General features: G+C 50.2%; 1 protein-coding gene across 1 annotated transcript in view; it reads right to left on the bottom strand.

The window, feature by feature from the left end:
- The window catches only part of TNS1 (tensin 1), a 361,563-nt gene that overhangs the window by 50,857 nt on the left and 296,142 nt on the right, over positions 1-14,564 (bottom strand). The window contains exon 21 of the mRNA XM_056861619.1: positions 6,162-6,248. Within this exon, the coding sequence (XP_056717597.1) occupies positions 6,162-6,248 (87 nt within the window). The remainder of the gene's footprint in view (positions 1-6,161; positions 6,249-14,564) is intronic.

The following is a 14,564-nucleotide window of genomic DNA, read 5'->3' as shown; positions in this document are numbered from 1 at the left end:
CGCTCGCCGGTGCTGCGAACCCTGGACGAGTTCATGGTAGCACTCCGAAACCGTTTTGAGGACCCGACTCTAGGTGAGCGGGCTAAAGCCTCCCTGATGCAACTGCGCCAAGGGACTAAGTCGGTGGCGCAGTATGCAAGTGAGTTCCAGTCACTGGCTAGCCGAATTCTGGACTGGAGTGAGGCTACCTTGGTACAATGTTTCAGGGAGGGTCTCAACCCAGACCTCCAACATTGGGCCTTCATGCAAGGGAACCCCCCGGATGTGGAAGGTTGGGTTCGCCATGCTGCTGACATCGAGAATCGCAAACAACTCCTGAACTTGTCCAAGCAACGGATTGGGCGAGACCCCAGGCCCCGGGGTGACCGTGGCCGGGAACTCCGGCAAGGGGGTGGCGGGGTCCTCTCGGCCGCGGAACGCCGCAAGCGGTTCGAGGCCGGCGTCTGCCTGATCTGCGGGGGAAAGGGTCACTTTGCATCGCAATGCCCCTCTCGCTCAGGCCGTCCGACCCCTCCCCGCCAAACCCAGGCCGAGCCGACGAAACCGGCCGCCGACAGCCAGCCTCGCCGCAGAAGTGGACCACTGAGCCGGCGCTCCGGCGCACCCTCCGCTCTCCACGCACGTCCCCAGGATGGGGCATCCGACTCTACGGTCCCATCGGGGTCCCGGATTACAAATACCGTCTTTGATTCGGACGGCTCCCCGGAGGCCACTACCCCGTCCCCCTCTTCCAGCGAGGAGGAAGAGTGGGAACAGCCGGCAAAAAACGCCGTCGGTCTGCTGTAGAGGGGGCTCCGCAGCAGACCGTCCCTATCGTTGTGCAAGGAGCTCCACCGATGGTAAGCGCCCAAGAGGACAATGTATTTGTGCGTGTCCATCTGTCCCTACCCAAAGGGGGTCCCCCGTTAGAGGTCCCCGCGTTGGTCGACTCGGGGTGTGCCCGCACCATGATAAATGAGGAAACTGCCAAGAAGTTGGGTGTCCGGCGCAAGCGGCTTCCGGGACCCCTCCGTTTTTCCCAAATGGACGGGAGTGACTTTAAACGGGGCCCGGTGACCCACAGAACTGCAGCCGTGATTATGTCCGTGGGGGAACATTGGGAACGGTTGTATTTCACTATCGCCCCTATTGTAACCCCTGTGGTGTTAGGGATGAACTGGTTAAGGGGGCACAATCCCTCCATTGATTGGGTTAAACGGGTGCTTTCCTTCCCCGAAAACCCCTGTGGGTTGCATGACAAGGAACGGGTACTCAGGACTCCAGCCGCCGCACTGGTAGGGTCCCCCGCCCCAGTCTCTCCTCAATTACCCTCTGAGTACTCGCAATTTACTGATGTTTTTGATGTTAGAGAGTGCGACGAACTGCCTCCCCACAGAGAAACGGACTGTGCCATCGAGATTGTAGGGGAAGGCAAACTGTCTAAGGGAAAGGTTTACCCCATGAGCCCTAGTGAAAAGACAGTGTTGCGAGACTATCTGGATGTCAATCTGGCGAGGGGTTTCATACGCCCCTCCAAGGCTCCTTATTCAGCCCCAGCTTTCTTTGTAAAGAAAAAGACGGGAGATTTAAGACTGTGTATTGACTTTCGCAGACTGAACGCAGTCACCCAGTCTAATGCTTACCCCCTCCCTCTTATTCCTGACCTTCTAGCACAATTAAAGGAGGGCCGAATCTTCACCAAACTGGACTTGGTAGAAGCCTACCACCGCATTCGCATCAAAGAAGGAGACGAACCCAAAACGGCCTTTTCCAGTTGTTTTGGGATGTTTGAGTACCTAGTCATGCCGTTCGGACTTTCGGGGGCTCCGAGTGTCTTTATGCAATTAATTAATGAGGTTTTGCATGATTTGCTGTTTCGGGGGGTGGTGGTATTTCTCGATGACATCCTTATTTACTCTGAAACCATGGAAGACCATGTGCGCCTAGTGCGAGAGGTGCTCCAGCGGCTGCGGGAGCACAAACTGTATGCTAAGGTGTCCAAATGTGAATTCCACCAACCCTCCATTACATTTCTGGGGTATGTGATCTCCCACCAAGGGTTGGAAATGGACCCCGCCAAGGTCCAGGCAGTGCGGGACTGGGAACCCCCCACTACCCGCCGCCAACTTCAGCAGTTTTTGGGGTTTGCCAATTTTTACCGGAACTTCATTCCTAACTTTGCCCAAGTTGCGCTTCCCCTCACTGCCCTGTTGCGTACCAAGGACAAGGGGGCTAGCGCCGCGCTTCCCTCGGCCCGTTTGCAATGGTCCCCCCAGTGCCAGCTAGCTTTTGAACGTTTGAAGCTACTTTTTTCATCCGAACCCGTTTTGGCTCACCCAGATTGCACCAAGCCTTTTGTGGTGCAAGTGGATGCCTCGGATGTAGCCATGGGCGGGGCCCTATTGCAGAGGGATGAGGGGGGACGGTTGAGACCATGCGCCTACTTCTCCAAGAAGTTTTCCCAGTCTGAAATCAACTGGGCCATTTGGGAGAAGGAGGCAGCAGCGGTCAAACATGCCCTTACCATATGGCGACACTTCTTGGAAGGGGCCGAACTGCCATTCGAAGTGTGTACCGATCACAAGAATCTTGAGGCCCTCAAGGGGGCTAGAAAACTCAATGCCAAACAGGTTCGGTGGGCCCAATTCTTCGCTAAGTTCCGGTTCACTCTCAGACATGTCCCTGGCAAAGAAAATGCCCTAGCCGACGCTTTGTCACGACTTCCCCAGTATCGCAACGATTTCGATCGCCCAGTCGACTCCCTGTTCACTCCCGAGCAGCGAGGGGAAGTTCCTAGCTTAGCCGTCACCACCCGGTCCCAAGCCCGACCACCGGAGACCCCCCCTACACTCAAAGGCATCCCGGAAGCCTTCCAACAGCGACTCCGGGACGCCTCCTTGCAGGAGGAGGAGCATCATCTCCTCCCCACTGGTCTGGAACGTACCAACACTTGGTGGGTGCAAGGGGGGAAACTGTACGTCCCCTCCTCTCTTCGCAAGGAAGTATTGGGACTTGTACATGGTGCCAGGCTAGCGGGTCATTTTGGTTTCATAAAAACGCTTCACCTGGTTCGAAGACAATTCTGGTGGCCCGGTATGAGATCTGATGTAGAGTTGTATGTGCGCAGCTGCCCCACCTGCGCCACAGCCAAGAAACGGATGGGAAAACCCCCAGGGCTTCTCAAACCGCTTGAGAGCCCCTCCCGTCCCTGGGAAGTCATCGCCATGGATTTTATCACCGACCTACCTCCGAGTCGGGGAAAAACGGTTCTTTGGGTTATCACAGACCTCTTTTCCAAACAGGTTCACTTCGTTCCATGTGCAGGCCTTCCTTCAGCCCAGGGCTTAGCTAAACTGTTCATCACACACGTCCTCAGGCTACACTCGATCCCGAGGAAGGTCCTCTCCGACCGGGGGGTCCAGTTTGTTGCCAAATTCTGGCGGGCCTTCCTAAAGTTAATGGGAGTGGAAGAGCAGGGCCTTTCTTCCGCCTATCACCCCCAAACGGATGGTCAAACAGAACGAGTAAATGCGGTGGTAGAATGTTATTTGCGTTGCTATGTAAATTTCCACCAGGACGACTGGGTCGACCTGCTGCCATTTGCCGAATATGCGTATAACAATGCGCCTCATTCCTCTACCGGCTTTAGTCCCTTCCAAGTTATATACGGGACGGATTTCGGCCCTTTCGGTTCTGCCCCCGTCTCGCCAGAGCTCCAGTCTACCCCTGACCTTCAGGAGTGGATTCAGGTGGTTAAATCCACCTGGCCATGGTTGCTCAAAAATCTGGAAAGGGCAAAAAGCAAGTACAAGGAACAAGCAGACAAACACCGGTCTCCGGGATGGGAACTCAAGGTGGGGGAGCAAGTCTATCTGTCCACCAAAAACCTCCGCTCTCTTCGCCCCTGCAAAAAACTGAGCGACCGTTATGTGGGACCTTTCCCCATTACCAGAGTAATCAACGAGGTTACTGTGGAACTGGACCTCCCAAAAACTCTGAAAGGAGTCCATCCAGTCTTTCATATAAGCCTCCTCAAACCCTATGTGGCAGCCCCCCAGTTCCACCCCCCTCCCGCACACGAGATTCCTACCGTAGTAGGAGGGGACACCCATTTGGAAATATCCAAGGTTTTAGACTCCAAATGGAAGAAAGGGAAACTGTTTTACTTTGTTCGCTGGAAAAACCTTGGCTCCGCTCATGACGAATGGGTGGCCGCACCCCACATGGCGGCTCCTCGCTTAGTCCGGGAATTCCACCTTGCTTATCCCGATAAGCCTCGTCCTCTCGGGGACCCCGGGGGGGGGCCTTAAGGGGGGCAGAATGTGAGGGTCTCTGTCTTTGTGTCTCTGCTTTCCATCACCTGCTGTGTTATCAGTGAACTCGTAAAAGCAGTTCACACCTTCTGGTCTCAGGCGCCAGGCCTGATGGCCCATGTATCTTCCCCCCCCCCGCTGTTCTTCCTGCCAGTACTCCCTCAGGCCGATGCGGCCTTGGAAGTGTGATAGCCGCCCAGACTTCCTGGGATCGGTCTGATGTTTTGTATTATGCCAAGCTTGTAACTTCCCATAACAATAAGTGTGAACCCCAGTGCCCCAGTGCCCTGGAGTCAATATATTCTGTAAACCCGTATAGCCCCTCACTTGCAACTTTCTACCTGTGCCTGTCTCATCTCCTGAAGGCTTCAATAAATCGATTGTTTCTGTATCAACGTCTGAGCAACTGATTTGGAGAAGCAAACTCAGAGAGGGGGATCTCTCACAATAATGTTGTCATACTTGTTAAGGTTCAGAGGAGATAAACAATGAAGGTCAAGTTTTTAGAATACAAGTTTTATGATGAAATGGTTGAAAGAACCAAGGCTATTTTGGTCTAAAAAGACTGACAGGATGGTGAGGTGAGACCAAGAAAATTGTTTTTAATTATATGGAAAGCATCTAAAAACAGAATGGAAATACTTTTCTGTCAGAGGAATAAGAATCCCTCTGCCAGCCACCAGGGCCTGAGGATCCAATGCAGACCAAATCCAGAGTCTGCATTAGGTTATCAATGAATTAATATGCCCCAAAATTAGTCTTGTTACTCCAGATAACTTCTAGAGGAAAAAGGGAAAGGATTATGCCTACTAGTGATGCCATACAGACAAACTGTACTATATTGTGGTGAGCTTTCTCATCCTGGAATAGCTTGGTCACTTGTGCATAGGGTTGCCAGGTCCCCCCTTGCCACCAGCGGGAGCTTCGTTGTGTGTGTGTGTGTGTGTGTGTGAGAGAGAGAGAGAGAGAGAGAGGGAGGGAGGGAGGGGTGTTTGGCACAATAACATCTAGAGACACTCTAGCACATTCCTCCAAAAACTTTATGGTTTCCAGGTTTTAGTTTTTTGGGTGCACCCGGAAGTGACATTAATGCCCCCCTTCAGATGGCCTGCTTCTACCCGCCGGCCAGCTGAGGGGCAGCAGACATCCCCTTTAATTGGCAGGCAATTGCTTGCCATTACCTGGCATCTGGCAACCATAGTTGTTTATTTTGAACCTTTTTGAGAAAGGTAGAAGAAGAAAAAGAGCTGGTTTTTATATGCTGACTTTCTCTACCACTTAAGGGAGCCTCAAACTAGCTTACAATCACCTTCCCTTCCCCTCCCCACAACAGACACCCTGTGAGGTAGGTGGGGCTGAGAGAGCTCTAACAGAGCTGTAACTTGCCCAAGGTTACCCAGCTGGCTTCGTGTGTAGGAGTGGGGAAACAAATCCAGTTCACCAGATTAGCCTCCGCCGCTCATGTGGAGGAGTGGGGAATCAAACCTGGTTCTCCAGATCAGAGTCCACCACTCCAAACCACCGCTCTGAACCACTACACCATGCAGGTGAATAATAAATGCTCTAAAAGCAATTAATAAAAGGTGGTTATGGAATTTTTTTATCACATATCAGGTGAAGATGTGCAGTAAAATGGTTATCAGTAACTACCCAATGTGTACTGCAAAATCACTATCTGAATTAAGGCTAGCAACAGAAACCCATGATCTACCATGAATCTGTCATAATGTTCTGGTCAAATTGGGTGTTTTCTTGTTGATTTAGTGATTGTTTTCATCCACAGAATCTAAAGGTAGACACAAATGCTTTACTTTTGTTTGCCAAGAACTGTTCACAAAGCTACACTTTTCTGCTAAGAAAGAAACTCACCTTGTTCTCTGGAGATCTCTGGTTTATACCAGTATTTGGAGGTATCCTGGACAAATTTCACGTTAGCTCGAGTCTCAGGGCTGCTATCTAAGCGACAGGGAAGAAGCAAACATAAGATGAAATACTCAGGGAAGGGATATTTCACAGGGTACCCCTAAGATGACACAGTTTTATTCCAAATTAATCAAAGATAAATAACTCCTTGATTCACTCCCTGAAATCACATATTAGAATAATCACTCCGATCTGTAGGATATGTTATCATGCAGATGACTTAACTATAAATATGCTTATGGTTAAAGGGAATTTCAAAACTGAAATGACACTTAACTATACCGCTGCCTCTGCACACTCTTGATACCTTTAACTCTCCTTGTCCTGTCCTTCCCATGCTCGGTCTTTATCAAGATTGAAAGATCACTGTTATTCTGTAAAATGACTTGTTTATTGATGGGGTCATTGTATACTTAATTCTCATGGGTGGCACCACTGTGCAGACCAAAAGCCCCAGACAATGGAACCAACCAGGGCTAGAGTAGATATTTCTACAACCTAGGAAAATCTCCAGATTTGCAGGGTCTGTGTGTGAAAAATTAAAGAGGGGGGTTAAAGCCACAGAAAAACTAAAAAGCTATGTCTGTGCAGTTTACTATATCATGGAGGAAGAAATTTGTGGGAAGATTTCCAAATCACTGTCCTCCTGCCACAACTCCTTGTAGCCCCTCATCTTGTGTTCTGAGAATACTAACTTAACTACTTGTTGTATTCTAGATTAAGTAATATGGAACATGCTTACAAACCAGATAAAATTTACTTTAAATATACTCATAAAGTTGGATTTCTACAGAAACTGATAAAAGACGTCTGGTGTAATCTTACAATTGGAAGTGTTCTCTCAGTGCTGAAAAGAACTAAAAATTCTAAAATCCTAAAAATATTTAAAAATGGCTAAAATAAAAAAAGAAGGGACAGTTGCACTTTTTTGTTGCCAATAGTTGGTAAGATCTATGCAGATTTTTTGTTGAATAGACTTCAGTCTTGGATGGCCAAGTCCAAGATTATTGGCCCAGAACAGGTGGGATTTCGTAAGGGATATAGCACACTTGATCACTGCCATGTGTTATCCCACTTGATCAGTAAGTATGCCATCTCAAGGAAGGGTTATCTATATGCAGCTTTTATAGATCTTTCCTATGCATTTGACTCCCTATCTAGAACCCGACTATGGGCTAAACTGAAGGCCACCACAATTGATGGGAGATTGTTGTGGTTAATTAAAAACCTTTATACTGATTCTACAGCCCAAGTGCAGTGTAATAAACTGCTCCTTTTCCTGTTGTCCAGGGGATTAGACAAGGGTGCCTTTTAGCGCCATCCCTTTTTATTTTGTATCTGTTTGATTTGGCAGTTATCAGGTCTTTGCTACCTAGAGTAGGGGTTTGGCAACTGCAGGCCAGAGGCTGGCTTCCTGTAAAGGCTGCTGGTTCTGGCTGCTGGTCAAGGTTTTGTTCTCATGCTGCAAATCCTGTGTACTGTTTATCACAGATGTGCCCGTGTTATGTCTGCGATTCTCTAGGAATCGTTATCTCGTCGTTACTGCACTGTGGTTTCACTTTGTTGTACTTTTTTGCCTAGAGTGCTTTTATACTGTAACCTACCTGCATAGACCCCATTAGCAGCCTCTCCTGCGTGAGAGGCAGTCAGCTTCTTTTAATCTGTCTTTTTGCTCCTAATAAGTTAGAATTGCTTAGGATCACCTGCCTGAGCGTGTCTGTTTATGGGATGCTAGGGATGGACGCCTGAGTTTGACATTAGGCTGCTAATCCATTTTACGCCATTTTTGATTTTGTGGCTGGGGGTCGTGTTCCCTTCCCACGTACTGGTGGGTACAACTGAGGAGGACCTCCAGCGCTTGCTCCTGAAAGAAACGCGGCTCACCCACAGAGAGGCCCACCGGCTTGCTGGGCTGGTAGCTGCACAATGGGTCGCTCTTGAAGAAGCCGAGGGGGCCAAAGGGCTGGGAGCCATGCGCTGCGCCCAAGAGGAGGCTAGGTGGCTTGCTCTTCTCCTGGAAGAGTCATGGCTCACTCAGCAAGATGCTGCCGTGCTCGCCCAGTTGGTAGCTACGAATTGTGCCCACGGGGAGGTCAAAGCACATCCCACTGAGGGGACCAAGCGTCCTAAGGGACTAGGAGCCGCACACCCTCCCCAGATGGTGGGGCAGCTCACCCATGAGGAAGCTGAGCGGCTCGAAGGGGAGCAAGCCGCGCAACATCTCTGAGAGGAGTCCGAGAAGGCCGCCGCACTGGCGGCGACATGCCTTTTGGAGTTGGCAGCAGAGCTGCTTACTGAGGCCGAGTTCCAGCGAATTTTGTAAGATGATTCGGCTGTTCCGTCCAGATGGAGGTCACCCAAGCAGCCATGGCGAGTATGGGCGACCCGGAGGGTCTGCGACACCTGCTACAGGAAGCGGCTGAAAGGGCCTTGATGGATGCGGCCAAAGTGGATGCCACACGTATTGCTGAGTTAGAGGCTGAGCAGGCCACTGGGCTTGAAGCCGAGCGCTGTGCAGGAGCAGAGGCTGCAGGGTTCACTGCACTAGGAATGGGACAACTCGCCTCGGGAGGTGCCCGGCAACCCATCTCTGCGCCCTGAGGTGCCCAGCAACCCATCTGTGTGCCCTTGTTCCTGACAGAGTCCCCTAGACTTCCAGTAGGAAGTACAGGCGCGGTGCCCAAAGTTTCAGGGCGTTTGGACTCAGTTGCACAGCCATCAACGTTTCTCACCCAACCTTCCAGTGTGACTACCCAGCTGGGACTGGCCGGCGACGATCACCGGAGAGACTATGGCAGTGGGGGTGTCCCCTGGGATCTGTCTTTTGATAAGTTCATGGGTCCCGGCGTGGAGGAGCAATTGGAGTGGGGGACGAATCTCCGTGTAATGCAGAGGTGGTGATCCAGGGTGGCCTCTCCACACTGACCCGCAAGTGAGCGAAGAGGAGTTTCAACGCCTTCGCAACCGGAACCAAGAATTGGAAGAGCGGTTCACGGCTATGCAGGACATGTCAGACGCACTTTGGCAGGAAGTGGGAGAAGTGTGGCAGGCACAGCTCGTTTGACCACTGCCACCACAACCGCTGCGAGCACCACCAGTTCTTCTGTAGCAGCCACAAGCGCCCGCTCTCCCGGGACAACCTGCGGCTTCACAGGTGCCCGCTCCGCTGGGACAGCCCGTTCCCCTGCCTCATCCACCGCTTTCTTGAAGAGAGCTACGTGCTTCCTTTGACGGTTCAGGGGAAAAACTTCCTTACTTTTTGCTCCAATTGGACAGTTTCATGAGAGAGCAGGGAGCTACCTTCACTACGGAAGAAAGCCGTGTGAGTTATGTGACGTAGCTGCTGGAGGGAGAAGCGGTGAGTTGGATGGTGCAACAGTTTGATCTTCACTCCCGTGCTCTTCAGACTCTGGATGACTTTATGCTCGCGCTGAGACAGTGCTTTGAGGACCCTTTTCAGAGTGAGAGAGCCAAGACAGCTATTCTCCAACTGCGTCAAGGGACTAAGTCAGTCATGCAATATGCAAATGGGTATCAACTGCTGGCCAGCAAAGTTGTAGATTGAAGCAAAGCCACACGAGTGCAATATTTCCGTGAGGGGCTAAATTCTGAGATCCAGTACTGGGCGTTCATGCAAGGAGACCCTCCCGACTTGGAGGGTTGGATTTTACTGGCTGTAGAAGTGGAAAACTGCCGGCAATTGCTTAACCTGTCTAGACAACGCAGACTTGAGCTTGCGGCCGGAGCGAGCAGCCCCGAGGGGGCATTCCCGGCCTTCAAGGAAGCCCACTGCCCTGACTCCGGAGAAGGCAAAGCGTTTTCAGAGCAGGGCATGCCTCGTTTGTGGTGGAATGGGCCACTTCGTAGCCACTTGCCCGTCCCAACCAGAGTGGCCGTCAACAATGCCTCGCCCGCCTATGGAGGAGACTGCTTGGGCTGGAGGTAAAGACTGCTCGAAGAGTGCAACTGCCAGGAGGCGAGGCCCCACCGCTCTCAATCTCACCCCGACTACCCAGGAGGACCAACCGCCAGCATCACTCAATCCAACGGGATTGCAGATTACAAAGGAGGCTGGCTCGAGTCCGGACAACTCTTCAGCATCTGAGGAGGAGACGACTTGGAATCGCCAAGCAAAAACAAACCGGGTCTGCTGTAGTTGGAACTCCACAGCAGACCGTTGCAGTCGAGAAGCCAAGAGCTCCACAAATGATGAACGACATGGGGGAAACAGTGTTTCTGGACATTATGTTACAAGATTTTAGAGGGGGTCCCCAAATATCAGTGAAAGCTTTAATAGACTCGGGGTGCATGTGAACCCTGATTAACGAAGAAACTTTCAAGGCTTTAAAAGTGAAAGCTGTGCACTTGCCCCAACACATACAATTTGCTCAGATGGACGGCAGTGACTTTTGGGGGGGGTGTCCCATAGAGAAGCGCACCATCTGAGTAGCCATGGGGGTGAGGGCCCATTGAGAGCAACTTCATTTCACTATTGCTCCGGGCATTTGATATCCAGTTGTGCTGGGAGCAAACTGGTTACAAGGACACAGTCCTACCATAGATTGGGCAGCCAGAACCATTGCTTTCACTCAGCCACAGTGTGACCGCCATTGCAGGGAAGTGGCGGTCAGAGCCAGTGCTTTGTCAGCGGGGGTTGGGAGTTCTTATACCCCCCAGTTGCCTAAAGAGTACGGAGCCTTTACAGACGTGTTTGATGAGAAAGAGTGTGATGTTCTTCCTCCCCATCGTAAGATGGACTGTGCTATTGAACTGGTGGGGGAAGGCAAACTACCGAAGGGAAAGATTTACCCCATGAGTCCGAAAGATAAGTCGGTGCTCTGGGACTTTTTGGATAAGAATTTAGCCCATGGTTTCATTCGGCCCTCCAAGGCTCCTTGTTCTGCTCCAGCCTTTTTTGTGTGGAAAAAGACGGGTGACCTGTGCTTATGCATAGACTTCCGCAGACTCAATGTGGTCACCCAAACTAATGCCTACCCCATTCCACTGATTCCAGATCTGCTTAGCCAACTAAAGGAGGGCCGTATATTTACTAAACTGGATTTGGTCGAGGCTTATTACCGGGTTCGAATCCGGGAAGGTGACGAGAAGCTGACAGCTTTTTCCAGCTGTTTTGGGATGTTTGAGTACCTGGTGATGCCCTTCGGGTTAAGGGGTGCCCCTAGTGTCTTCATGCAGATGATTAACAAAGTGCTACATGATCTGCTATTCAAAGGGGTGATTGTGTAGCTTGATGACATTTTGATTTACTCTAAGATGTATGAAGAACACGTAAAATTGGTTAAGGAGGTCTTGCGATGCCAACTGTTTGCAACTGTTTGCAAAGGTGTCCAAATGTTTCACCAAGACAAACTGACCTTCTTGGGGTATGTGATTTCGCATAAGGGACTGACAATGGATCCTGAAAAGGTGCGAGCTGTGGTAGAGTGGGTGCCTCCCTTTACTCGTAAACAAGTTCAACAATTTCTCGGTTTTGCAAATTTTTACCGGGGGTTTTTCAACAATTTTGCGCAGATTGCATTGCCCATAACCGACTTGTTAAAGACAAAAGGGAAGGGAAGTTCAGCTACCCTGTCATCTTCCCGGTTGGCTGAATGCCAGACTGCCAACGAGCCTTTGAGACTTTGAAAAATTTGTTTACTTCTGAACCTGTGTTCAAGCATCCTGATTGTGAAAAAAACTTTCGTGGTTCAGGTAGATGCTTCCGATGTAGCGATGGGAGGGGCACTTCTACAGAGGGGGAAAGCTGGACAGCTGCACCCTTGTGCGTATTTTTCTAATAAGTTTTCCCAATCGGAGCTCAACTGGCCCATTTGGGAAAAGGAGGCAGCCGCAGTTAAACATGCCTTGACGGTATGGAGACATTTCCTAGAGGGGGCCAAGATTCCCTTCGAGGTGTGGACAGACCACAAAAACCTGGAGGCTTTAAAGGGGACACATAAGCTTACTGCAAAACAAGTGCATTGGGCGGAATTTTTCTCGAAGTTCCGTTTTGTGTTGAAACATGTTCCCAGCAAACAAAATCAGTTGGCAGATGCATTGTCTCAACTTCCCCAGTACCAGAGTAAGGTGGAGCGCCCAACCAACTCTCTCCTCACCCCAGAGCAGAGGGGGTTATGCCCAGTCTGGCCGTGCTGACTCCCTCTCAGGTTTGGCAATCCCCTGCCATAAATGGGGGACCAGACAGCGAAAGACCCTCCTCCCGGGGATCAACCGCCAGGCGCCTTTCGAGAGGAGTTGCTGGTTTCTCCCAAAAGCGCTCAAGGAGCACCTCCCTTAGAGGGGCTCCCAGACCCTTTCAAGATTGCCTTAACCCAAGCCTACCAAACAGAAAGCACCACTAATACTCTGCCAGACAAGATGACTTTGAAGGAGGGTTTCTGGTTCAAGGACACTAAACTGTATATTCCTGCATCCCTGAGGAGGGAGGTGATGGATTGGGCCCATGGTTCTAAAGTAGCGGGTCATTTTGGTTTTGTGAAAACTTTACATTTGCTCCACAGGCAGTTTTGGTGGACAGGGATGAGAATGGACTTGGACTCTTTTATTCGTAGCTGTCCCACTTGCGCCACTGCGAAATGGGTGATGAGAAAACCACCCGGACTACTGAAACCTTTGGAAAAGCCCTCGGGCCCCTGGGAAGTTATTGCCATGGATTTTATAACCGATCTTCCCCCCAATCGGGGGAAAACAGTACTTTGGGTGAGATCAGATCTGTTCTCCAAACAGGTGCACTTGGTTCCTTGCGTGGGGCTGCCCACAGCCCAAATGTTGGCCCGGTTGTTTCTGTCACATGTTTTCAAATATCACTCGTTCCCACGCAAGGTGATTTCCGACTGCGGGGTCCAATTTGTAGCTAAGTTCTGGAAGGCTTTTCTCAAGCTAGTGGGGGTGGAACAGGGTTTATCTAGTGCGAAACATCCCCAAACCGATGGACAAACTGAAAGTGTCATTTCTGTGTTAGAATGTTATTTGCGTTGCTATGTAAATTACCACCAGAATGATTGGGTAGATTTACTGCCTTTTGCTGAGTATGCCTACAACAATGCTGCACACCAGTCCACAGGTTTCAGCCCATTTCAAGTGGTATATGGTAAAGAATTCGGGCCCTTTGGTAAGGTGGATCTCTTGGGGGAGGAGGGGTCCACTGAGGTGGCGGACTGGGCAAAAGCAGTGCAAGACACCTGGCCATGGCTACAAAAGAATCTTGAACCAAAAACAAGTACAAAGCACAGGCAGATAAGCATCGTTCCCCAGGTTGGAATTTTGAGGTGGGGGACCAGGTCTATCTGTCCACAAAAAAACTGCGTTCCTTACTCCCGTGCAAAAAACTGAATGAAAAGTACGTGGGACCCTTCCCAATCTCACGGCTCATAAACGAGGTCACAGTGGGACTCAATCTTCCTAAGTCCCTGAGGGGAGTTCATCCAGTTTTCCATGTCAGTCTTTTAAAGAGACATGTACCCTCTCCAGAGTGGCATCCCGAAGCCCCTCCCAAAGTCCCAGTGCTGGTGGTGGTGGGGGAAGAACATTTCGAAGTGTTGAAGGGCCTCGATTCCTGTATCCAAAGGGGGGTGCTCTATTATCTGGTTTGTTGGAAACATTTGGGTCCGGGTCATGACGATTGGGTGGCTAAGCACCACATGGCAGCCCCCCGGCTGGTTCGCCAGTTCCACGCAGCCTACACTGACAAACCTCACCTCGTTGAGACAAGCGAGGGTAGGGGGGGCAGAATGTCAGGTCTTTGCTACCTTTGGAGTAGGGGTTTGGCAATTGCAGGCCAGAGGCTGGCTTCCTGTCAAGGCCAGGTTCTGGCTCCTGGTCAAGGTTTTGTTCTCATGCTGCAGATCCTGTGTACTGTTTATCACAGATGTGCCCGTGTTATGTCTGTGATTCTCTGGGAACCATTATCTCATAGTTACTGCACTGTGGTTTCACTTTACTTTTTTGCCTAGAATGCTTTTATACTGTAACCTACCTGCATAGACCCCATTAGCAGCCTCTCCTGTGTGAGAGGCAGTCAGCTTCTTTTAATCTGTCTTTTTGCTCCTAATAAATTAGCATTGCTTAGGATCACCTGCCTGAGCATGTCTATTCATGGGATGCTAAGGATGGACGCCTGAGTTTGACAGCAGTCTTTTTTATTGACCCTTCTTTACATGCACTTAAATTACTGGATACTTCAGTCCCTCTTTTATTTTTTTTAAATTTATTAGAAACATTTAATCTTACAATAAAAGAAAAAAAGGGGGTAACCCTAGATATAACATTACTTTAAAAAATCAATTACTGGTGATACAAATTATTTAAAAAACACACAACTAAAACAGC

The sequence above is a fragment of the Euleptes europaea genome, chromosome 15 (assembly GCF_029931775.1).
Source record: "Euleptes europaea isolate rEulEur1 chromosome 15, rEulEur1.hap1, whole genome shotgun sequence".
Classification (NCBI taxonomy): Eukaryota; Metazoa; Chordata; class Lepidosauria; order Squamata; family Sphaerodactylidae; genus Euleptes; species Euleptes europaea.
This window is presented reverse-complemented; position numbering and strand designations above follow the sequence as displayed.